Genomic DNA, 26,433 nt, shown 5'->3' with positions numbered 1-26,433 from the left:
GTGTGGACACACGCTTGCAGATGTGTGCATTTGCTCTTTCATTTAGCCACAGCCAGCTTGCCACAGGAGAACATCCCATGTAGTGTGTGGCTGTAGCCCACTACTAGTGTTAATTAACTGACAGAAATGGTGGTGGATAAGATTATAACAACATGCAGCCCGACTCTATGACTCATATCAGAGCAGCGAGAAATAAAATCTGTCAAAGAGATTTGTTTACAAAATTAATTCATGGACTTTTTAAGTTACAGGTATTTCTTTCTTTATGGCCCTTTATTTTTACCCTGCATGAGCTTCCATTTGGTCAAATTACTCCCATTAGGAGCATGCTGAAATAGCTATTAGCAGATCCTCTCTAATGCAGCCCATGGATTTATGGACGACTGTCGCTGGATTACTTTTCTAGGCCGCTAAAGAAAACTTGTAAATGTGCTGAGTCTTAGGTGGGGCCTAATGTCCTTTTTTAGTTTTTTATATAAGAGTTTACCTTTATTTGTTTGTCCTGTCAAATGTACATATCTATCAGTAAAGTTTAAAATTACCAGGGAGCACAGGGAGTATCTTATTCCCTGCCTCCCATATAAAATATTTATCCCACCCAGATGGATCTTTATAAACTATTTCGCTTTCCAGAAGACAAAAAAGTAAGTAGGAAGTTGAATATCTTTATGTCTTTCTGCCAACTTTGCAGTTTTAAAACCTTTTAGGTTTTTTCAAGTCTGAGACCACAGCATGCTTTGCATTAACTTACGCTAAGACAATAAAGCTGCTTTAAAGTCTTCTTTTGTTTAATATGTTTGCGCTTCTCAGTTGTTTTATGATCTCGTCTATACAAGCTTAAATTCTAATTCAAATTTAGCTGTGGTACATTATCCACATTCAACTCTTAAATCTAATTCCTTGACAGAACAGGATCATTCATGAAATGAAAAGGCTAGCCCACCGTCTGCTACTACTGTAGTAATGCTGTCACCTAATCTTACAATCACTTATGCTACATAGCCAAGTTACAGCTAGCTAGCTAAACTCCACACTAACATTAGTTTTATCAATGTGCAATTAATGACATCATAAATGTTATTACACATATAGCAAATAAACATGTTTACATTTAAATTTCTGATTTCTGTTAAAATGTGTCAAGAGGAAGATGAGAAAGACCTGGGCTACAAATACAGCAAAGCTCAGTGAGGCTATAAAGTAACCGCTCAGCAGCGACACAGGCTGACTGTCTCCAGGCCACGGCACACTGAAAGAGTCATTTGTGATAAAGGAGTCCCAAAAAAGTACTCAGAGTGTAATTGTCATCGTTACCTTTGTTAAATGAATTATGAAAAAACATTTCACAATATTTAAATGTCTTTGAGATGCACTGGTACTATTGCAAAGTTTAAACGAGGGCAGCTTACACAGAGGTCGGAAATGTTTTTAACATTTAATGTCCTGCTCAGTTCTGCTATCAGTCAGCGTCTGAACTGTCACATAAAGTAAATGGCAGCCACTTGCTGGCATTCATTGCCTTCAGTTTCAGTATGAATATCCATAAAGACAAACGTGCAGCTTTGTAAGATCAGCTTAAAGGAGGTTCGTTCTACAAAACCACTGCTTTGCCAAACAAACTGTCCTGTATGCAGAGTGTGGTGCTTCCCAACACTTTTGTGATGAAGCTGCAGACAGATGCTGGACCACAAATGCCACTGTGGTCAAATCAAATCGAGCTGTTCAGACAGCTTACAGAAACACTGGCAGCTGTTAACAGCAGCACACATGTTAATTGTAACAGAAATATTCTCTATAGTGTTGGCACGAGATGTTGACAATCACAGAGTGCAATGTTTGCAACGTGAAGCGGACTTGATGTCTCAGAAACTACAGTCTGCACTGACCTTTGGTCCCAGCGCGCCAACCAGTCCGACACGGCCTGGAGCTCCAGGCTCCCCCTAGGAGGATGAAAAATTCTGTGAGGCAATATGAAACAACAGGGTCCTGGAAATGGTACAGAAGGTGGAAGAAATCCCATCCACAAGCAAACTCGTCTCTTCACTACTGTTCAATTAGGAGAAGAAATAATATCATATAAACACATTCAAGATATTTTTGATTTGTTACATTTTGAAATACTTTTGCTTGCCGTGTTTAAACTGCTTTTAACTTATCATAGCTTTCTTATCGAGTGTTTTGGAATAATCTGATGATCTCGTGACATCAGACAGAGCCCTACATTTGAAAGGTTTAGCATCCTATGAGCATCAGCTAACTCCCTCTAGAGCTTACCATCGGCCCAGCTTCTCCTGGAGGTCCTGGCTCTCCTCTCTCACCAGGGAGACCCTGCACATGAAGAATGTTGCTAACATTCAAATGTGATCACTTTTAAATAATAACTTCACCATCTTTTAATTTTAATTCTGTTGGTTGACATAGAAAATGTTTCTCTAGAGTTTCAAACTCACATTAACAGCAAAGTTTTGTTATTGTGCAGGAAAATTTGTTAGAAACAAATTAAATTCAACAGGATGATCATGGTGAATGTTTTAAATGTCCGTGCTAAATGTGGCAGCATTTAAAGACTCGTGTCTTGAACCTGAACTTTTTCGAACATTTATTTCTTACAATTTAGGAGATTTAAGAGTGAATTTAAGAATCATGCAGAAAGATTTTGTTTTTATTTGCTACAGCAGCATGTACAATGTTATAAGATTAGCTGTGGGGAAAAAAAAGGAAAACAAATGCTTCTAATTTCAAACGTTATTTTTTAACAATTCATTTTGTTTTTAACAATTTGTTATACAAATCATTAAGTTGTCTAAAATATTGTAAAGCATCAGTGGCTTCTTGTGCCTTGCAGTACAGCGACACAAAGCAGCACTAAAACAGAAAAAGTGGCCAAGACACAATGAACGAGAGAGAGCTGCAGAAATATATCTATAATATATATCATTCAAAACGTCCGTGGGACTGTTGCTCTCCCAGTCTTACCTTAGGTCCTGGGAGACCTGGTTCTCCTGTTAAGCCTGGCTCGCCTCTGTCTCCCTGCAACACATTGAAGAACTGTCTATAAAACAACCAGTGTGAATAAGAACACACACGAATGCTCCTGGTTTTCTAACACTTACCTTTGCACCTTTAGGACCAGGTGCTCCCCTTGCTCCTGTCGGACCTGCTTCACCCTGCAGAGGGAAGACAGGTCAGAAAAGTGTTCACCGAAATAAACAGCATAAAGTATTTTGATCTGCCTGTTTTCTATAATACATTTAAAACTTAATACATTTGCAGGATATTCAAAGACATAACTTGTTAGGCTTATAGTTTGATCACATCTGAACAAACATGTGTGATGTCACTATTTCAGACGTCCTTTATGAACAAAGGCATGCAGAAAGACTTTCCTCCAGATCATCCATGACAGTCACCACATGTTAATTTTTGAAATTGTGGCTGTTGTGTGTACATTCTTGGGTACACAATAATTATCGCTCTGCATTGAACTCCTCATCACGCAAATATTAATTTGCTGGTGAAACACAGACTTAAAAAGCGAGTTAAAGCCAACAGCGAATCGATGAGTCTCCAGAAACGTTTCTGTCTTATAGCCACCAATGCTTTATGTAAAGTGCAGTTTTCTTCCTTGTGTCAGACATAATAATAATAATAATAATAATAATGTTGTATTATTATTATTGTTATTATTATTAATCAAAGGGAAAGACAACCAAATTGATATATAATGTGCTATAAAGGATGCGGGTGGGTGAATAATACAGGGAGGAGTAACTCTTTGAGGACATGCAGCTCTGTACAACTCACACAGAAACAGAGAAGTGAAATGCGTCTATTCAAAGGTATTATCGTGGTGTTTCCTTATACCTTCATCCCTGGAAACCCCTGGGGGCCAGGATCACCAGGTTTTCCTTCTTTACCCTGAGAACAATTGCATCATGTTCAAACATGCATCCAAAGATAAAACAGAATGAAAAACGTCCAAAGATATCCATACTTACAGGCTTGCCTTCAGGCCCTCGTGGCCCATGTGTCCCTTTCTCACCTGGTGAACCCTGTAATATAAAAATATTCTAATCAGAAACTTTCTTCTTACATTAAGACACAACAGCAGCTATGCCATTGGCTCTATGAATACCAAGGCTGTGGCTGCCCATCGCTTCAACCGTCCCAGAATATGACAATGAACTGCCTTCAAATTTGGAACAACTGATCCCATAACATTTAATGGAAAGTACTTTCAGACGCTCCACCACAGTGATGGAATCACAGGTATGATTTTACACCGAGTGGTTTCCTGATGCGAGCGTCCCATCTGGGTTTTGGACTGGCACTGGGAGTTCACCGGCTCATGACCCCCTGAAACGGTGCGACTTGAACCAGGGATCTTTTGGCTGCAAATATCTTTCATGAATTCTAGGAAGAATGCATTTTTCAAATCCTTGTAAATCAGAAACCTTAATGTTCCTAACGTGACTGTACATGGCTTTGGCTGCAGACACGATGGAGACTTTTCAGGAAACATAACAAGTTTGCAAGAGATGCGATTTAGGCGTGCACTGCTGTCTACATCGTGGACACTTTCCAGCACTTTCCTTACCAAACAAATACTATTATGACTCATTAACTGGGCTTCATCACAACCACACATCATTAGAGGTAATTAGTAGAGGAGTCAAGTCTTGATATGTATGTTTTTTGAATGAGGCTCCAAATCCACATCAAATAAACTAGCAGTTTCCTAGTTTCCAATTGCCCTGTTGTGGTCTCTATGTAGCATATACCATTTTAGATGGGTGTGTAATGACCTCCAATATAATGATACAGTAAAGAACTGATTATTATTGCATCCAAAAAAGCAACAAAGAATGTTGTGTAAACTAGCAGCACATTCTATATGTGAACATCAAAATCAAAGAATAACCAAGCTGTTAAATGAGAATGATGATGGATCACACTCATCAGCACACTCTTTGTTGAGCAGCAGGGATCTTGCAGACATCAGAGCCTGGTGTTAAAACCATAGGAAAGGAAACAGACATGTAATCTATCAAATGTAGGTCTTTATGTGTGTTACCGTGGGTCCTGGTGGGCCGACTACACAATCGCAGTCTTCTTCTTCCACTGTGGCACTTCTATTCAGAGGGCACTGAAGATACACATACACAATTAAATTAACAGAGTGGGTCACAAACGGATTACCCTGACAACACCTCAGTGGTGAAACTTTTATTAGCGACCTCAGATTAAATATGTGTGAATTCACCCTTACCCTTTCATCATCCTGCGTATCAGGAGAGACAAGACAAGAGAAAACATAATGGTTATCGTCATCGCAGGCTCATACACGCAGCCATACACAGCCTTTCAAGTACAAAGCCTTTGAAGTGGAAACGAAGAGAGAGTGAGAGCAGAGATCTTACGACGGAGTAGATTTCACAAGCTGTTTCCCTCTCGCTCTGATGGGGATCACAGTAGAGACGCAGCTTCTGAATCTCCACCTGAATCGAAACAACATGGACGATCTGATTATTTCAAACATGCTTTTTGTAAAAACAGAAACTAGTGTCATCTTTGATGCGTGACACGATGCTTTGAAGGCTGAACGGTGATGATTTTGCAACATGTAAATGTTACAAATGTTGCAAACTGCGCTTCATATGATAATAGTAATGATATCTACATCCATACATGCAATAGCCGTGTGTTAAAAACAAAACAAATGTTGCATGGTATCCTAATGATTGTAACACCTTGCAAACTATAATAATAATTGTAGGATCATTTATGCAGAATATCATTCTCTGGACAGTCAAGCATATTAAACAAAATATATCCAACCTACTGGCAACATTTTAAAGGGGTCCAATTATGCTTTCCATATTTCTTTTTGTATATAAAGCGTTGAAGCAGTGAATGCTCATATCAGTCATGGCAAAATGAGTGAAAGCGTGGATTGTCTTCCGCAGGTTGGGGATGTGTTGCTGCTCTGATTGGATGAGCACCAGTATTTTGGGCTCTTGCTCAGGTAAAATAGTGCTCTGCCAGCTAACAGTCCTCCCCTCATGTAGACTCAAAGGTCTGGTTGTCATATACAGTTGTGGTCAGAGGTTTACATACACTCATCATGGGCATGGCTGTCCTGTTTTGGGCTTTCTTTGAAGTGTTCTTTTTCCAGGGTGGAATGATTATACAGCATACATCCTAAGTTACTTAAATAAAAAGCATTGGTTGTGCAATTTTAATTTATTTACATACAGGCTTAAATATATACATACATCTCCTTGAAAATATTTTAGGAAGTGGTTTTGAAGGTTCTGCAATACATTTTAACTTGACAAGGCCTATTAACTTCCCACTGATGATCATGATTAACTATGACTGGTAGTTTGTCTGTGCCAGCATAAAACAGAATTCGTTTGGCTCGTTTGAATGACCAATGCTTAAAAATTGATCATGTGCAAGAAGTCACAGAAAGTCTGAAAAGGAAATCTGTAGCTTTATACACTATAGACTGGGAGGGACTCTTGGAGCCATTTCTACGGCAGATTTCCTTTTTTTGGAAGGATACCCAGATGTCACCCTAAAATAATAGGAAATTGCTTAGAAAATCCAGGAACCACCCAGGCTTAGGGTTGCCATGAACTGGAAACTGCTGCAGCATCAGTGTCACTGTTCACAGTGGGCGTCCACATGGACAAGCCAAATGATTTCTGGGAAAGTTTTATGGTCAGACAAGACAAAGATTGAGCTATTTGACAAGAGATATGTCTGGAGAAATAAAGGGGAGCCTTCCCAAGAACATTGCACCAGCTATGATGCTCTGGAGCTCTTTAGCTCCCAGTGCTACAGTACACTGCACAAAGTGGACAGAACAATGAAAACAAGAAGCTACCTCAAAATTCACCAAATTCACCACAGATGGTTAAACCCAGGACACGAGTGGATGTTCCACCAGGACAGTGATCCCAGAAACACATCAGAACTGGTTTGGGAATGTAAACCATTAAGCTTCTGGAATAGCTTTTCCAAAGCATGGTTGCTCAGGAACATCTCACTATCCTTCTAAAAGAGCTGGAGGAAGTAGCCTGGGATGGGGACATCTAAATATTCTGCTTAGGCTCCTGCCTCTGCAACTCAGGTAAGTGACAGGAAGTTGATGGATGATTATCATGGCTAATTTCTTACCAGAAGCATTTCCTATACTATATTTGGTCAGATGTGGTGTAGCTCCCAGAATGAATGTACTGGACTGAAATAACGTATTGCTTTAACAAAAAGGATCATCAGAAAGTAAGCTAAACATGCCAATGATCTAAACTCTTTCTGCATATAAAAACACTCCAATCTCCTCAAATCAAATCAAGTAAAAGATCAGCGTCAGGGCTCAAAGCTCCAGTGTAATTACATGTGTTACTCACAGGTACAGTGATGTCTGTTCCTCGCCTCTTAGACACCTGCGTTTCCCCATTGATGTAAATTGGCTCCACCGGTTTCAGCATTAGTTCCTGGATGCGCTGGTCGTCAAGGAAACCGGTGACCTGGCGATGCCTCACTAGTACTTTAATCTGATGCCATTTTCCATCATAAAGAGTCTGAGAGAGATGATATAAATTTCATGAAAAAATGCCTTTTGTCAGAACAAAAAGATGCTTTAATTAAGAGTTTAAAGCACGTTTTTGGTCAAGCTTTCATTCATGAGTAAAACTGGATGTGAAAACAATTATTAACCTTACAGTTCTTCTTTCAGTCAGTCTTCTGTTTCTGTTGCCAGCCTTAACTGTGTTCATGCATTTCATTAAATATAATTTTGTGGGCAAGACCAAAAACGTGTGTTCCCTAAATGCTCTGCAAATAGTTCTGACACACCAGGTACTAAGACCGAGGACTTTTCAGGCCATAGGCAGAGAGAGAGACAGAGCAGCGATTGTTCCATTGGGGCTGAGAGTCACTTTTGAAAGGACAAATCACAAGCTCCTAGCTTGTGCCACATCAAACCAAATCAAACATATGCAAACACAAATTCAATATAATTACAACCCTGTTCAGGCCTACACATTGAACATTGCGTCTAAGGACGGAGGGTGGTGGGTGCTTCTTAGACTGAACCTGGCGATTATTACCCAGAACTGCCTCGGAAATAGAGACATGCGCTCCAAGTTCTACACATCCAATAAATGGTTTCCACCAGGAAAATACAGTGGTTTAGAGTAGGAAACAATTTCTTTGGGCTTCTCCTGGCATCACATTGCATCTTCTCTGGTTCCACTGAAGTAAATGTGGAGTGATGTTTAAATAGCTGCCAAGACTCATTCACTAATATGAAGAGAAAGCTGAGGTAGGTGGAGATGCTCTAATAGCACAATGAGTCCTTTCAAGGCAGTACAGCAAACTACACTTCTTACATCCTGCTTAGATGTTTATGTTTCTCACATTCAGATTAATCATTTTATGACACTTACTCATATATATATATATATATATAATCTCGGGTCATTGCAGACATAGAGGACAGTTACAAGTACCTGGGGATCCCGCAGGCGAATGGGAGCCATGAAGAGGCCGCTAGAAAAGCTGCAACCACCAAGTACCTGCAGAGGGTCAGGCAAGTCCTGAGGAGTCAGCTGAATGGTAAGAACAAGATCCGGGCCATCAACACGTACGCCCTGCCCGTGATCAGGTACCCTGCTGGGGTAATAGGCTGGCCAAAGGAGGAGATAGAAGCCGCTGACATAAAGACAAGAAAGCTCCTTACCATGCATGGAGGGTTTCACCCCAAGTCCAGCACCCTGAGGCTGTACGCTAAGCGGAAGGAAGGGGGCCGGGGACTGGTGAGTGTCAGCACCACAGTCCAGGATGAGACAAGGAACATCCAAGAATACATTGGGAAGATGGCCCCAACTGACCGAGTGCTCAGTGAATACCTCAGGCAGCAGAAACCCAAGAAAGAGGAGGGAGACGAGGAACCATCATGGAAGGACAGGCCCCTGCACGGTATGTACCACCGGCAGATAGAGGAGGTGGCTGATATCCAGAAATCCTACCAGTGGCTGGACAAAGCTGGACTGAAAGACAGCACAGAGGCACTAATCATGGCAGCACAAGAACAAGCTCTGAGTACAAGATCCATAGAGGCTGGGGTCTATCACACCAGGCAAGACCCCAGGTGCAGGCTGTGTAAAGATGCCCCAGAGACAATCCAGCACATAACAGCAGGGTGCAAGATGCTAGCAGGCAAGGCATACATGGAACGCCATAACCAAGTGGACAAAATGGTGGTGGCTAACCAACCGGACATAGTGGTGGTAGACAAACAGAAGAAGACGGCCGTAGTGATCGATGTAGCGGTTCCGAATGACAGCAATATCAGGAAGAAGGAACACGAGAAGCTGGAGAAATACCAAGGGCTCAGAGAAGAGCTTGAGAGGATGTGGAGGGTGAAGGTAACGGTGGTCCCCGTGGTAATCGGAGCACTAGGTGCGGTGACTCCCAAGCTAGGCGAGTGGCTCCAGCGGATCCCGGGAACAACATCAGAGATCTCTGTCCAGAAGAGCGCAGTCCTGGGAACAGCTAAGATACTGCGCAGGACCCTCAAGCTCCCAGGCCTCTGGTAGAAGACCCGAGCTTGAAGGATAAACCGCCCGCAGGGGCGTGCTGGGTGTTTTTTATATATATATATATATATATATATATATATATACATATATATATATATATATATATATATATATATATATATATATATATTAATACCAATTCTAGTTCAGTCTGCTGCTTTAGCCACACTTATTAAAGCAGCATCAACAAATGTTTTACTTCTAGAGAGCAGAGTGGAGACGCTGTTATTGCAATAAGTGTTGTTTTATTACGTTTTATGTACTGAGGTACTGATTTACTTTTACTTTTTCTGAACCAAATCAAGGTAAACTACTACTTTAAAATATTCACTGTATATGCAACATGGAAAAGCTATTCTTTTTATTCAATCTGTCAAACTCAGTGGCCAGATGAACAGTACAGCTGTTAGTCTTCTTTTACATAAAATCCTATGGTTTATTTTTAGCTTCGGTATGGTTAGAGAAACTGGTTGAGTTTGCATCTCTAAAATCAAAACATAAAGAATAAAACTGTACCGTATTTTCCGCACTATAAGGCACACTTAACTCATTCACTGCCATTGACGTCTATAGCCGTCAATTGCAGTGAATGAGTCAATGGGTTTAACTCATTCACTGCCAATGGCTGGCAGTGAATGAGTTAAAATCCTTTAATTTTCTCAAAACTCGACAGTGCGCCTTATGTATGAATTCTGGTTGTGCTTACCAACGAACCGATTTTATGTGGTACACAGCGCTCAAAAATTTGACAAATGTTTTAGTAGGAGTTTGGTAAACTAGCCTCACCGCTTGATGGATTGTTGGAGCATTACGGCTACCGCGGAGAAATCTAGGTCCTAAACTGTTAACTTCAGGTCCCAAAGTCAAATGATCACTGCGGCATCACTGGCTGTTAAAAACTGTCTAAATTCTTTTTGCTGCTGCTGCTTTACCAGGTGTAACAATTAAGTTTAACATCCAGACATCCATGAAAACAGAATTTATTAAATTTAACAGAATTAGAAGTTAGCAGGAGGCTAGCTCGCTAGTTTCCACTTAAGCATGATATAGCATGTTCTGACTGAGAGATTTCTGCAAAAATTCAAACGTACAGCTCTGCTACCACTTCCAACATAAATGAAGACAGAAAACTAAACAGCAGTGACGTTTGTAGGGTTACTGAAGTTTGGCTAGCTGGTATATAATGATGTGCAATATGATCGCTAGCGACACAGCTATGTTAGCATAACATTAGCACAGTGAAGCTGGAGGATGAATGCTAATACTTTTCCCCTCGATAAAAGTTAACGTGAGGGTTCCTGATGGTTAGGGACAAATGCAATCGCAGGATGCTATAAACGGACCAAACTTCAGTCAGGAGAACAACTGAGATAATTCATCCACAATACGAGGTTAGTCATTAATGTACTGCAACAACATTGGAATAGAGCAGCTGCAGAGGATTCAACATTAATGAATCAATGGTACGTAAGTGGAGGAAGCAAGAAGAATGAGTTGAGTAAAGTTTGACTTATCTGACTGTTTTGTTTCGCTTAATGCGCCTTATGGTCTGAAAAATACGGTACTTGTTTTTGTTGTTGTAGCTTTATCCTGAAGCCAAGGGGGTATCATTGGTCTCTATGGACACTCAATCCTAACACCAACCTGAAAGCCTGTTTTAAAGACAGCTTTCTGCTCTTTCTCTGTCGTACTGGTGGTGGTGAAGGTAACAGTTTTGTCTTTTCCGCTCAGTGTTACTGCAGCTTGAATCGCCTTATCCTTTGACAGCACCCTCCAAAGGTCAAAGGACAGCTTGCTAGAGATCCCTTTCAGACGTAGAGTGGACACAAACACGTACGATGGAGGAAGGCCTTCTGGGAAAATCTCCCTAGTTTAAAGATTAAGAATGAAAAATGTAAATAGCTGTCGACCAAAGCCCAAAAGCTGTTTAGAATGAATGTAATGATAGCGATAGCATGTTACCTGGTGTTCTCAGTAATGTCTGTGGAGGCAGCAAGGGCATAGGCAGTCTCAGAAACTAAAGAGCCAGGGATCTTCTTTGCCTTGGTCTGAATGTTCATGCCCACCATCAGCTCGAAGCCTTTCTCATCACGGGATGCCACTGGGATTCGTGTGGGACAAACAGACTCTGGAAGCACCAGGGTGATTCATTCAGTCAAGTGGTCATTCAGCTATATGATATTTGGCAACACTCTAATTTGTGCTTTTGTAGATACACTTGAGTTTTCTGACCTTCACAAAGCTTCTGCTCCATGGAGTCTCGAATACGATCGATGGTGGTGTAATCTTCAGCATACAGGACATAGGTAGATGAAGGTTTATTGGCAATGGAGATCAGCTCTGAAGTGGTGATCTCAGTGCCAACTCCCACAGCAAATACAGTAATACTCTGTGCTCGAGCCTCCATGCTGGCGTCAACCTACAGATATAAAAGGTTATCTTTTGGTTTAAATTGTTTTCCCAGGTCTGGGGAAGAAGTGCTAGGGTCTCGGTTACAGTTAGGGTTAGGGGGTAAGTACTGGTTAGCTAGAGTATTAAAACCTCACAGTGTGGCTTTTCTATGCCGAAGTTTCTTTCCATGTTGATACTTCTTTTATGTTGCCTCTGTTATTAAAGGCCACCCAAAAACACTGACGTGGTTTTACCCATGAGGCAAAGGACCACTCACCACATCATCCTGTGACTTGCCATCTGTAACCACCACAGCGATGCGGTTCTTGACCAGATTGCCCCGCTGGGAGGAGGCAAACACGTGGTCCACTGCAAACTTGATGGCCCTGCCAGTCTACAAAAAGAAGTGAATTAAAAAAAATAATTTTACACCAGACACCAGACCTTACACAACCCCAAAGGTTATTTGTGTCCCTGACTGATCTGCCAAGTGAACATGTTAAAGACTACTCAATGAAACCACTAGCCATTCCCAGTCAAGCATAGACATTTTAACAGAGGTCTTTGGAAATGCAAAAGTTGAGTATTACAGCTGCAGAATTTACAGGGATGCATGTGCAAGTCTGTTTGGTGACCATGCTTGTGGCCGTGTTGTGTGGTCATCCTGCTGCAGATGCAGTGTTGGCAAGTGGCACCAGTGAACATGCCTAAATGTGCAGTCTGCTTTTATGTGACGCTTTAAAGGTTGCATCATAGGAGTAAAGTCTGTTTTGTTCCTTCACTATGCTTTGACATGAATAGTTTGTAGGAGCTGGCCACCTGTGTAATAATTTATCCTTTACCCATTTTCCCACCGATTGTTTCATAATTTTTGATATGCTTTGTTTAACTTCGCTTCCAGTGGAGTCAAAAGTTTCATTCCTTCCCTCTCCACTCTGCTATTACAACCAAGCAGTGTTGCTTATAACTTGTGCAGTTTTTTTCTGCGTAATTGTTTATATTCCTATATCTATTTACTAGGGGTGCAACGATACTCGTATCAATATTGAACCGTTCGATACAGTGCTTTCGGTTCGGTACGCATATGTATCGAACAATACAAAATTTTTCATTTATTTTATCAACTTTTCTTCTGGCGATGCTGTCTGTGTTGAGCGCTCAGTGGATCTGCGTTCGACTACTCCGCCTAGGCTGCACTGTCGAGCGCAGCGCAAGCTAGCAAGACAGAAGCTAAACTCGTTGCAACATGGCAAATTGAACCTCCCCCACCCTCATTCAGATCTGGCCTTTGGAACTATTTTGGTCTTCATGTGACGTATGACCCTGAAGGTAAGCGCTCATGGACAAAAGTAAAACAGTATGTTGGATGTGCCACGCAATGCTCAATTACATGGGTGGGAACTAGTGCGTTAGCGCAGTTTGTTTGTTAACGTGTTGACACCATCCAGCCCCACGCATGGGGCGATCCGCGGTAGCTCGTTAACGGAGATTTGCCGTTAACGTCATTTCAGATTTACGCTGACAGCACTAGTGGGAACACAACGAATATGACTGCACATTTACGCCGACATCATCCTAGTGCAAAGACAACTGGAAGCAGACAAAAACAACAAGCACACATGCTACAAACTTTACCCGAGTCATTTAGACAGCCGTTAGCACATGATTCTCCTTATAGGGACCTGATATGTTTAATATGCTGCTGAGAATATAGCCCAGAAGAAGCGTATAGTATAGCTTTTATTTTGGAAAGAGCCATTTCTCTGTAATAAACTCTCTTTTCCAAAGATGAGTGATTTCTCCATCAGATATATTTATTATTTTATCCCTTTGTTGTTTCAGCAACATTAAATTTAAAAACTGTACCTTTGAGTTAAAATATATATTTATAATTTTAATAAATGACAAATTAAAAAAGCATGAACATTTTTTTGTATCGAAAAAATATCGAACCGTGACTCCAAAGTATCGAACCGAACCGTGAATTTTGTGTATCGTTGCACCCCTACTATTTACATATAAATGATCTAAATTACTAATCCTTTTATTTATGTCAAGTCTTAATATTCTGCTTACATGTCCTGTGCACAATGTTGGGGAAGCTTCTTTAAAGACATAGTTTTGCAAAATACTTCATAACAGACAAGCTGGACAGCAGAGATACTCTGTTCTGTTTCCTAAAACTACTAAATTAGTTTGCAAAAACAAAAACTGATCAAGTTCACAGCGTAGCTATGATAACGTGTAACATGTAATAACAAAATAACATTGGCAGCAAAGCTTCACTGCTTATGGAAACAGTGCAGCACTGAGAAACGCCTGCCCTTTCGCTCATGCAATAAGCAAAGGTCAAGTGTGTGGAGACGGCTGCCTCACAACTGCACTGACTGAGCGTGTCGTAAGGATCGTACAGAAGAAGTAGGACGGCTTTGAGTAGGGAGGGGATTCAGTTACAGTAGAAATGCAATGGTCCTAACACACAAAGTTAACGCACATGTGTCACACAGTATTATCACTGTGGACATACAAATGCACAAGAATCACAGTTCATCACAATACAGTTTTAGCACATCACATTTCCCCTGTGCTAACCGATACACAAGTAGACAGTTATCTATTATCTAGTTATATGTTTGTATTTTATGATGATTATTTAATGGGATATTAATAATGTGATGCCCCCTGTCACATAGCCCGACAGAACAGCTGGTGTCCACCTGGAAACCATCAATCAACAGGGAAAAATATTCCCCAGTGGGTTGTGAGTGGGTACTGGGAGTTGCTAGCAGTCACTGTGAAATGAATTGCTGTACCTCAGTCATGAAGGCCTAAAGTCTGGTCATTAACCAGGGAAAAGTGTGCATTTCCAACCAGTTGGTAAGGTGGTTGTCAGGGCTGCTGGCTGTCATCTGGTGTATTTGGCTGCAAATACATTTATTTGCAGCTCATTTCACAGTGACTGCAGGAAAAACATAACTGCTTTTGTTACTAGTAAGTTTGTCTGGTTGGTTAATATGTTAGATGTGTAACCACTCGCCAAGTACACACTCAGGGTGTGTGGAACTGTGAAGAGTGCAACATGAAGCAGAAATGTGAACCTCCAAAAGTTGATTCTGTTCATCTGGACGTAGCGTTTTGTGGGAGAAACGTTTCGTCTCTCATCCAAGTCTCAGCTGACTGAGATTTACTTTCCTGGATGATTGAGAATGCATCAAGACAGAAATAATAATAATAATAATGGATTGCATTTATATAGCGCTTTTCAGGGCCCTCAAAGCCCTTTACAGTTCCACTATTCATTCACTCTTACATTCACACACTGGTGGAGGCAGCTACAGTTGTAGCCACAGCTGTTCTGGGACAGACTGACAGAAGTGAGGCTGCCATATGGCACCATCGGCCCCTCTGGCCATCACCAGTAGGCGGTAGGTGAAGTGTCTTGCCCAAGGACACAACGACCGAGACTGTCCGAGCCGGGGCTGGAACCGGCAACCTTCCGATTACAAGACGAACTGCCAACTCTTTGAGCCACGATCGGAAATAGTATGAAACTTTCCCTTCAAAGTGAAAAATGTTGGTAACAAAGAGTTTGGAGACAAACTGCTGTTTGTGTTGCTGGTTTGCAAGCAGGTGTTTGCATCTTCCATGCAAACTAAGGCGACTGCAGCAATCACAAAGCGCTTTTTGGATTTCCCCCATTGACACCAAAGCAACCTGCAGCAGCTAAAGCTACTTGCCAACCCCTCTGTGAGTTTCTCCTTCACCTCAGGTTAGCTCATTTCTATTCAGTCACCGAATAAGTCAAGAAATACAAATATCGGCATGTGTTACATACATGTCGATGCTGCTGCATCTGTTTATTCTAAACACATCCCCACGATACATGATTTTATATGTTCTTCTGCAAATTAGGACATTTAAGGAGAAAAGGTCCTGCCTGTGTGTTTCCTCCCAGGTAGCTGATGCTCCGTATGGCCTTGATGAGCTCTGCTACTCCCTGGTGTTTCCCAAGAGGAATCTCCAGCCGAGGTGTGTCACTGTATTGTATCACAGCCACCTACAGGTGACACAACAAAACTTATCTGAGTGGATCTCTGTTGTGTGTAATGCACCAAATAACTCGAGTGAGGAAAACTGCAGTAAATCTGAAAGGAAATTGGAGGTTGTTCAAATCATTCTCATTATGCACAGCATGCAGCATTACCTGTGTGTAGTGGGAACTGATATCAAACTGGCTGGTGATGTTGATGAGCCACTGCTTGGCAGTGTCAAAGTCCGAGACGCCAACGCTCCATGAGCCATCAATGATGTATACCAGGTCATTGACAGCCGTGCTGCAGCCTGTGCACATAAAGATATATACACGGTCATTAAAGAGAAGCCATTACACTCAGGAGACTTAACAGATCAGTTTTATGATCTGCTTTCATCCAAAGGTGCATGTCATCAGTACCTGCTCTCACATCTTCCTCCTCTGCAGCATCCACTGTCGTCAGTAGTAAAATTACACTCCATACTGACCACAGCAACATGGCTCTGTAGGAGAACAGTGCACCGCAGGCCAGCCCAACCTACATAAAAACAAAAAGAAAGCTTCTTATCGTAACGATTAGGCAAACATTCTTTCACACCTATGAACAGATTACCATTAAATTATGGCCTAAACTATGACCACGCCCCCAAAACCTGCTGAGGTATTAGCTCTACGAGCACGCTGTACAGCACAGAGCTGTGAGCTGAGCCATCAGTGCTAAAACGTTCCTCGACACTTTTGATTTCTGACGCAATCAGACAGCAGTTACAGGAGTAAATGAGCTTCCCTGAGGTGCTGAGTTATGAGAAGTAAAAATAAGAAGTAAACAACTGCACGGCAAAATGCTGCAGCAGTTAAATGCACATGTTTGTGTGTGGAACGTGCAGAATTTCCTTACATAGAAAAGTCTTTGCATGCACAGTTATGGTCACACGTTTATATACACGCACCATGGATGTGGATTTTGGGGCTCTTCTTGTTCTTGTTCCAGAGTGGAATGATTGTACAACATCTTTAATAACTTCAAATAAAAAAGAAATTAGGTGGGCGGATCTTTACTGAATTCCCTGGACTTCCCAGGATTCACACAAAGCAGGTCCATTCGATCCGTGGATACATATTTATTTAGATATAAAGTTATAGTCAGAAAATAATTGAGTTGTGGGAACCAGAGTGGGCATATGCAAATGAGCTGAGAATGAAAGCCAGCAAGAATAACTCTGTGTTTACTCTGTAATTCAATGCAGTTACACACAGAAGCAGAAATAAAGACTCATAAATCAGTCAGCCAATCACTGCTGGTTTGGCCATAACACCCCTGCTTTCTCCTTTTCCATTTCTGCCACATCAAACACAATAAGGACACAATGACTCTGACTGTCACATTGTTCCTTCCTGTGTGAAAACATATGACAGTCATTGATGCTGTTTTTCACTCTGTTATCAGTTTGAATATTGTTCACAGTTTCTCAGATGTGGTGGAAACACGAGGAGGAAATGAGACTTCCTGTGTAGCTAAGGAGCCTATGGCTTAAAGAGATTTTCAAACCATGAACCTGCTCATCATTGTCATAACTCATAGAGGGATTTCCCAGCCCAGGAACTAGAAACTATCAAAGCTCTCAGAGCATTGATTTGGTCTCTTTTTATGATTGGCAACAGGTCATTAGCTGTGTTTCAGAAGTACAGATAGGGAGGAGCTCACCACTCTGTGAAACACTACGTGGGTTTTAACAGTTAATCAGTGCAAGTTATCATTTCTAAGTGATTGAAACCATATTCTGCATGTGCTGAAACAATATGGCTCGCTAATACGTGCTAAACTGGCTCCCTGCACTCAAGACAGCACAAAAACAACACCATTTTTCTCAAAATGAAACGTAAATACACACATTTTTATCTCAACTTGCTACTTCAAAGTAAATCAGTGTACGTGAATAGCTTCATCGTCAGCACTTTGCCCTTTCTGTGCCACACATAGTGCACCAGGGAGATGTGTAGGTTAGCCGTCCCCCCTCAGACCAGCTGAAGCCAGCAGAACTCTTGTGAAAGAAACCTTTCCTTTTTTACCCCACTGTCATCACGAAACTCACGACAAACAAAAAGTACAACACTTCCATTCTGACACACTCCATCATGTTGTTGCAGCTGTTGCTAGCTGCTGCTATTCCAGCCATCAGCTGGCTGCAATTAAGCCACCTTGGGGAGCTCCCCAGTGAGCAGTTACCCTGCAGCCCTGGAGCACATTTAGCCTGCCTTTAAGGAGTAACTTGTCACTAAGCTGAAAAACTCTGTTTCATATTCGCTTTCACCTGCATGTAACCAAATGTTTCACTGCTGTCACCGAGCTCAGTGTGTAGTCAGTACAGCATGAACGAGAAGTCAAAGAGCTGGAGGTCAGCTAGAGCAAGATATAACTGCTTTAAATGCTTCAGTGTTATTACAGTCATTACGTACTGGCTTTGTGTGTGTTTTCAGCTAGAGCTAAATCATGCTACCAGAGGAACTCTGTCCTGAGCAACAGACACTGAGCACTAAAACATGTATGCAAGGACTCAGCCCACGTCCAGTGGACACACTGTGTTGTAATATGCAGCTGGTACATACTGCATGTGATATATGATGTGAGAATGAGTCCAGAGTGTCTTGTGAAATGACTACATCTCTGTCTCTCCCTCTCCTCTGTCCCCTCTCCTCTCACCTCCTCCTCCTCCTCCTCTGTGTTGTAAAATTCTTTTGTGAGTTTTTTATTTCATGCCATACCATGCAACACATGATGGAGCTTTCCCTGTTTTCATTCGGCAGCACAAACATGGCTCCACCGACCACAAGGCAGGCCCAGAGAAAATAACAACGTGAGCAGAAACACAGGCATGGCAGAGAAGGCTGCGCTGTGCTGGCACAGGCTTTAAAGACAGGGGAGGATCCGTGGGCTGCAGAGAGTACAGCCACCACAACCTTTCTTTGACATGGTCCTCTCCCTGTAATGCTTGTTCTCCGAAATATTTTTAAACCAGAAACACCGAAAGAATAGCCAGTGTGTGCAAAACCTTGACAGGAATCACTAAGAATTGTTATTAAGTAACTTTTTTGTATTACTGCTTACATATTCCTCTCTACAAGATCAAACTGGTGAATAAATTTAAATTAAACGCCATATAAGTTATATGTAGGTAACATGGGTAGTAAGTTTGCTACAGGCTTGAAATGGGCAAACTCTATGTTTACTATAAAAGGCCTCTGTGTGTTTAGGAGCATGGGTTCATCATGGGTGTGTTCTGAGTTTTAGAATGAATCCCAGTTTCTGCTTTAAAGTGAATTAAGAGCCACTGAAAAGATGAGCTGGGTGCTGTTTTTATCACTCGTGAGTTAATCAGGTTGATACATGGAGTCCTCGAGCCACATATGAGATGCAGGCAAACATCTCTGTGTAGTTTGGGTCTGTTGCCACTTGCAGAGTCACTGAAGATCGATAAAGGTTGTTCTGAATCATTATTGTTAACGACCATGAAACGTTTCTATCGTGTTGGGGAGGATCTCTTCCAGAATAATAATGCCTTCTTGTCCATTCTTGTTTTTGTTTACACGGGTGACTGAACCAGGTTTTGGGACAATATGTCATGGAAAGTCTTTATTTTGTTGGACAACAAATGACAACATACCAGGTCCTGGGGTAAAAACATACCATATGTTGTACTTTTCCAGCAAGAAATTACTATATCATTACTTTTAAAAATACTCCAGCAGATTTTTTTAGGAGGCAGCTCTTATTTGTGTTTGTTGCCCATAGCAGTGCGACTGAAAGTGCCAGATTTTATTACTGTATAGTTTAGATTAAAGTTGGTTAGCTTTATAGCTTGCTTGCTCATTTTATCTAGTAGACCAGCTGGTAGCTAGCTTCTGACTGATCTGAATGGTAGAAAAATTGCTAATCTGAGATGCTAATGTTCTTTTTATTGTGATAATTAAGCTGCATAAGCAGACATAAGTAAAAATGTAAAAATTCAACACTGGTCTTAACTGGGATTTTGCACCCTGAATAGTAAAAAGAACAATGGGAAATGTATCGTGGCTTTCACAGATACTGACTCTGAATTGACTGAAGCTATGAAGGGTGCTTATACTTTTCACCCACTATACAGTGAGCAGCTTTTATTTTCTGCAACATTTCCAATCAGTGCAACATTATCAGGCCACGTTAATAAAGAAAAAACATGCGCAATTGAATAATTGACCATGTTGATCATTTAAAGGCCCAAATATAATTATTCAGGTCTTCTCACTGTCCGCTGTATGTCAAGGTGGGAGAGTTACCTCGCTATCACTTTTTATGTCATGGAATCGTGTGAGTGCACAGCTGTAAGCAAACACCGAATCTTTACTTAAGGAAAGGAAAAGACACAATGTTACATTAAAATGTTAAACTATTCAATATTAACTTTAATATTTACTATAATTCAATAGAACTTTCACAGGGAGAAAAAACTACAGTAATGTTAGCTACATTCCATTTAGTGCATGTTAATTCACTGTCATGTCTCATGAGGCTTAATGGAGACACTTAATGGGAATAAGTTATCTCTATTATACCTCTGCTTTCCCCATGCTGATGTGCAAAAATATGAAAAAGGTCTACAGAGTGAGGCTAGTTTATCTGTCCAAATGAGAGCTTCATCTGACCTCAGCTGTCACTAGGTCATGCTCTCAGCACATGCATCCCTGACAGCTCAACTCATTCAGCAAGTCTGGAGATCCACAGGTACCCCAGGGGCAGAAATATCAGACTGAAGCTACAGACTGAGCTATGTGTGCATTATACTTGTAGTTATGTTGTTTATTGTAATATTAGATATTGAGTCCTGGTAATTTTAACTGCAGCAATTATATTTTCTGTGAATGTGCTGATAAAACTGGAACTGATGGTTTGAATGCAAACACATATTTAATTGAGCCAAAGTCTCACAGCTGTATTATGAATGTGTAAGCCTGTTCAGTTGTATAGCATCCTGGGTAAAGATGGAAAACTGTGATTAATGTGGAGGCAGTGGCTGTAATAGTAGAAATGAGTCCTGCCTCTTTGAAGGCTGCAGTGCAGCCTGTGCAGAAGCGTGTGCTAATTACAGTGTTAGTGCACCACATGCGCCGGAATAGTTGCTGCTTTTAGCCTCATGTCAGGCTGCTGCTAGCCCCCTTTGCTAACTGCTAACATGTTGAAAGTATAAAGTATCCTTTGTGTGGATGTTTCATCCTTATGTGTGAATACTAAGCATCTGTTGTACAAATCTTTCTTTTCAGAACCACAAACACACACACACACACATATGCACACAGATGTATATTCATACCTACATCCTTCAATAAAACTACAGCTGGACTGTGCATCATGGCTTCTACACATTTCTGAACAATTCACCAGCCTCAGTACCAAAGTGTTATTTAGCTTCCTATTATGAAAGTCTCTTTATCGAGAACCAGCGTATTCATTTATGTCCTCTGAGCTACCCTCCTACGTCCTGATCTACTAAATAAAGGACATGCAGGGCCTTCCACAGATATCTCATTTGCTTGGGTGGCCTCCACAACGTCCAGAGAGGAAGGAAATCACAAAAAAGTTCAATGGGAAGATTCTCGTTCCCTCGGTTCTCAGGAGGATATAGCGCTTTTCTATTCAATTTGAGCACTCACAACACTTTCTACTACAAGTCTCATTCACCCAGTCCCCCACACACACTCATACAATGCTTTCATCTGTACCTCTGCACTCTCACTGCTGACACTCACACTCCGACGGACACATCATGAGCAACAGGAGGAGCCGGGGATTAAGCCACCGGCCTTCTAAATCATCCTGCTCGACCATAAAAGAGACAACATTCCCACTTTAATGAGAAGAACCAAACAAACCTGCATAAGCTGTGGGTTTCACATAAAAGCAGGCAATCGTTGCTAACACTGGCAAGTATTTTTCAATACACTAACATTTTTGGTACAACTAACCCTTTCTTCTTCAGACATGAGCCTGTGAGCTCAGTGAAATGGCTTATTTGTACAACTAAATGGCACAGTGCCCTAATTAAGGTTATTAGCTGTGCCTGTGCTTTTCCTACTATAGCGAGTGGAAGTGTTTGGCACATGGGCACTGAATTCAAACATCTCTTATATGACACATGGGAACGATTGGTCTACAGAGTGGGCTAATTCACCTAAATGATAAATGTTTGCATCGCACGAACGCTGCCATAACTGGGATGCTTGAGTTTTTCCATGACTTTGCAAATTCTAATTTAAGCTAAGAGGGAAGCTTTGCGACTGTTCCCTGAGCAGCCTCTGTCCAGTTAGATAACAGCGTATCTGAACTAGCTCCACCACATGAATGGCTGCTGGATTCAAAAGTAGGCACTGCCTGCCTGCACAGATCAGCTCAACCTGTCCTCTTTTCTGGAGTGAAGCTGAGTCCCAAGCTGAGAGCAATAAGTCAGACTGGATGGGACCGGCTAAGACTCAGAACAGAACTTGATTCGTACACACTCCTGATCAACACTTTAAAATACAAGTAATTATAACCATGTACAAATTACGTAAAGACGCAATTCAATTGATTTGATGTGAAATTTAAAGTTATGCTGTTTCCCCATTTCTGTCTTCATGCTGCTCTAATGGCAGATGCTCATATTAAACATGGGCTGACTGTCTGAGAGTATTTGTCCAAGTACAAATCCTAAACAGCTCTTTCGTTATAGCAGCTGGATTCCTTTAGAGAGTAGGCGGACTTTTAACCCAACTTTAAATGGCTGAGGTGGAAAAGGATAAAAGAAAGTAAAAGATACAGATGTAAGACATCCAAAGACAGAACATCAACAGTAAAAGAGGGAAACAACACACCAGTGGAGATCATTCATAACCGTTCACTGTCTTTATCTTTACCAGGTCAGGAAAAAACCACACAGACACTCTTTTTGCTTCTTCTCTTTGCATCCACCATTCCTCGCTTCTTCTTTTCCACACATCAGTCAGTAGACATGGAGAGGTGTGTACTGAACCTGAATTCCTCCAAAACCTCACTCTTCTTCTAGCAAACCAGAAGTGCAGTTTACCAACCACACGAGCAGCCTCCGCTGGCTTCAGCATCCCAGAACATTCCTGGTGCATAAATGTTGCTGGGATTGCTCAGCGCCTTTCACTGGTCCATGTAATATGATGACTGCGGAGAGCAGCACTGCTACTGGATCCCAACCTGTTCAAGTACACTATAGCTTTCTCAGTTAAAATAATATGATTTTTTTTTCCAATACATTTTGAGTGGATAAATCTGGAACGGTATTATTTTAGCCGTGAAGTTAGACACATTGTATCCGCTTTAGAAAATGCTTTCAAATGCTGACGCCTGCATTCTACACACACTTTACCTACTTGTAACTCATTTCCTCTGAAAGCTTAACAAACAATAAATGTGTCACATCATTTAATTAATGCCACTGCGTCTTACAAAAAGTATTCTCCAAAGACGGCACGTGACTCTCTGAGGCAACGTATCAAACAGAAGATACTCGTGCCCTAAAGCAGCTTTACTGTCTATTTTACTAAAAGGTGGGCGCATGTTTGACAAACTAAATATCATTTTTAGAATAATTGTGACTTGACACATGGGGATTGTGCCCACAGACTCAACAGGAAAGTGTTTCCTGATGTTAAAGAGCTCCTACATTTCTTTCGCATCACGCTGCTTGACATTAATTCAGTTCAATTCATTCCACTGTTTATAGCACCAAATCGCAACAACAGTCCCTGAAGGCACTTTGTGCTGTAAGAGGGCAATACAGAGAAAACTCCAACAATTCGATCTCTCCCTATGAGCGAGTACCTGCCTACAGTAGGAAGGAAAACTTAACAGGAAGAAACCTCCAACAGAAACAGGCTCAGCGAGGGGCGGGGCCATCTGCCGTGACCTGATGGTGGTGAGGGGAGGGAGACAGGACTAAAGACACGCTGTGGAAAAGAACTAATGATTAAATGCAAAGTGGAGTATATAAACACAGAGAGTGAAGAAGAGGCAGTGCATCATGGGAAGCTCCCAGTACCTAGCGCAGAATAACTAGGGGTGGATTCAGGGTCAGCAGAATAAGTACGAGCCTTATCAAAAAGAAGAAAGAGGGTACGTGTGCTTCACCAGAGCTGATCTGGACAAGCAACTCCACTTCCTCTTCATGACCTTGTAGAGAAAATTGGAGACAAGCCTAAAAAAAGTGAATTTTACACCTGCTTCAATACAAGAAACTTGCAAGATGTTCTTAAATTGAAATAAACTGATGATAACGAATGGAAGCCAGTTTCACACATAAAAAGCTAGCCTTCTACTCGTGCATGCTAACAGCTCAGTAATACGACAAACACTCGATGCAGGCTTTAACAGATGATAATGACACTTTATGAGTGTAATCAAAACCCAACAGAAACGTTAATGTGCCCGAACATGAATATTACTCACAAAACCAATATAAAACTCTGACAGTTGAAATATATCGATTGTCTCTTATTGTTTAGAGAAGAAGTTTTCTCTTTGTAAGACCCCAAAGCAGTGTCCATCTTTTATTTACAGCCTGTAGTTCTGCAAGGCCGCTTCGGTTTTGACCTCATGCCGTCGGCTACATCCTGGCATTAATTTATCTCTATATTCTGAACACTGTCCAAAACATATTTCCTGCGGTTTCACAGGTAGATCAGGGACTGATCCTTCAAATACATTTTGTTCCGTTGGAACTGCAGCCTGATTATCCCTGTTTATTGTCATGTAACACTTATATGCAGTAACAGACAAAAAGAAATATAGATCCAGATGTGAGGTTCTCTGTGATGAGAACTTCACGTCTGGATTTAATCTTGTCGGATTAAATGCCTCCTGTTTAAAAGATGAGCAGTACACTTTTGATTTCACTAAAGAATGTTTGGTAAATGAAATTCTCAACATTTATGTCAGGTTTTCCAGTTACTTGAGATTTCACAGATGCTGTTTCAATTTCAAGTCACATTTTGCTTCTTCTCTGCTCAGTTATTGCTTCTTTCTACGTAACAGCACGTTTTGTGCCTTTTCTAGATTTGTGTTACAGTTACATGAACTTGATTAGTGCTCTGATTAGGGACTGACCTGAAGATCTGAAGAGTGGAAAACATCCCAGTGAAGTAACATAATGCGATAGGGTTGTGTTCGGACAATGAAGGGGTTAGAGTTCATAGATTCATCTTGTCTGCCCAGAGTGATGACATGTTGGCTCAGGGTAACCTGACATTTTAAACCAATGTTTCTACAGACCTGCTCAACCAGCCACAGCTAGCACAGGTAAAGGTACAAAGACATCAGTGAAAGAGCTCTGTTTGCAACGCAGCCTTTACAAATACACTGCTTTGTATCTCCTGCTCGTCAAACCAGGTAATATTTTACCAGATCCGATCTTTCCTCTGTCAAAAACCAACGAGCAGCTGATGTCAAAAATAACTGCAGTGACCGAGCAGAACTTTCACTGTCATCTCTTGTTCAAAGATATTTGGTGACTGCATCTGAAAACTGCACTTTTCTTCCATGCGATCCATGACGATCTTAAAAACTGTCCGGCACACACCTTTTCCATCGTTTCCAATTTATTGTGTTGCTGTACAGTGGATACAGTAATTAGAAGTTATTTCAGGGAACAGACATAACTGACAGCGTAACTTAAACATGCCAAGAAACACACAGGGAGGCTGGTGCTTTCCAGTAAAGCTGAGGACCTCAACTCTCTGACCCATAATCACAGAGTTTGATGTATGACTTCTGCAGTATATTTAGCTTCTTGTTGTCCTGATGGCCGGTCAGTTTTGGCCAAACCAAACTGACGCTGTGGTAACATCGCATTTTAGACAAGATGCATGCATATCGCAGATTAAGTAGTAAATGAAACAACAACCACTATCCTGAGCAGAGATGGGCAGAACAGAGAAGTCCAGGAAAGGAAGAGTAGCTGGCAATCTAATGGACAGCTACTCTGTCCAGGCTTCCTCCTCATAAAGCTACACTGTGTGAGAGCATGTGTAATAAAGAAGTGTTGACAGGTCCTTACCTTTCTCCTTTTCTCCTTCAGCTGCAACAAGCCAATGATGAATGCGACTCTGCTGGGAGACGCTGAAGAGAGAGGACGCCTGGCTCGGCAGTGACAGTCCTCCTCCTGGTTGGCAGAGGGTGCAGTGGGAGTGTCAGGGCGGCCTTTGTAAACTGTGGCCAACTCCACCACGGAATATGACACAACTAAGACCAACGTATATCCAGTGTGGATCTACTCACACACACTTACATGCACGGTGCTACTAGATGTGTGAAAAAGGCTTACAAGTCTGACTATATAAATGACTCATTTAACATTCAAT

The 26,433-nt window shown here is 41.4% G+C and overlaps 1 protein-coding gene across 1 annotated transcript in view; it reads right to left on the bottom strand.

The window, feature by feature from the left end:
• LOC113029812 (collagen alpha-1(XXI) chain-like) overlaps positions 1-26,159 on the bottom strand; it is a 76,458-nt gene extending 50,299 nt beyond the window's left edge. The window contains exons 1-18 of the mRNA XM_026180828.1: positions 26,130-26,159; positions 16,459-16,576; positions 16,210-16,346; positions 15,943-16,062; positions 12,283-12,399; positions 11,847-12,033; positions 11,577-11,742; positions 11,259-11,481; positions 7,419-7,592; positions 5,421-5,498; positions 5,270-5,281; positions 5,075-5,146; positions 3,999-4,052; positions 3,865-3,918; positions 3,114-3,167; positions 2,977-3,030; positions 2,275-2,328; positions 1,887-1,940 (exon numbers count right to left, since the gene is read on the bottom strand). Coding sequence (XP_026036613.1) covers positions 1,887-1,940; positions 2,275-2,328; positions 2,977-3,030; positions 3,114-3,167; positions 3,865-3,918; positions 3,999-4,052; positions 5,075-5,146; positions 5,270-5,281; positions 5,421-5,498; positions 7,419-7,592; positions 11,259-11,481; positions 11,577-11,742; positions 11,847-12,033; positions 12,283-12,399; positions 15,943-16,062; positions 16,210-16,346; positions 16,459-16,537 — 1,689 coding nt within the window. The 5' untranslated portion in view covers positions 16,538-16,576; positions 26,130-26,159. The remainder of the gene's footprint in view (positions 1-1,886; positions 1,941-2,274; positions 2,329-2,976; positions 3,031-3,113; positions 3,168-3,864; positions 3,919-3,998; positions 4,053-5,074; positions 5,147-5,269; positions 5,282-5,420; positions 5,499-7,418; positions 7,593-11,258; positions 11,482-11,576; positions 11,743-11,846; positions 12,034-12,282; positions 12,400-15,942; positions 16,063-16,209; positions 16,347-16,458; positions 16,577-26,129) is intronic.
• Positions 26,160-26,433: the final 274 nt, after the last annotated feature.

The sequence above is a fragment of the Astatotilapia calliptera genome, chromosome 9 (assembly GCF_900246225.1).
Source record: "Astatotilapia calliptera chromosome 9, fAstCal1.2, whole genome shotgun sequence".
In the NCBI taxonomy this organism is placed as follows: domain Eukaryota; kingdom Metazoa; phylum Chordata; class Actinopteri; order Cichliformes; family Cichlidae; genus Astatotilapia; species Astatotilapia calliptera.
Note: the sequence above shows the minus strand (reverse complement) of the source record. Positions and strands in the feature narration are given on the sequence as shown.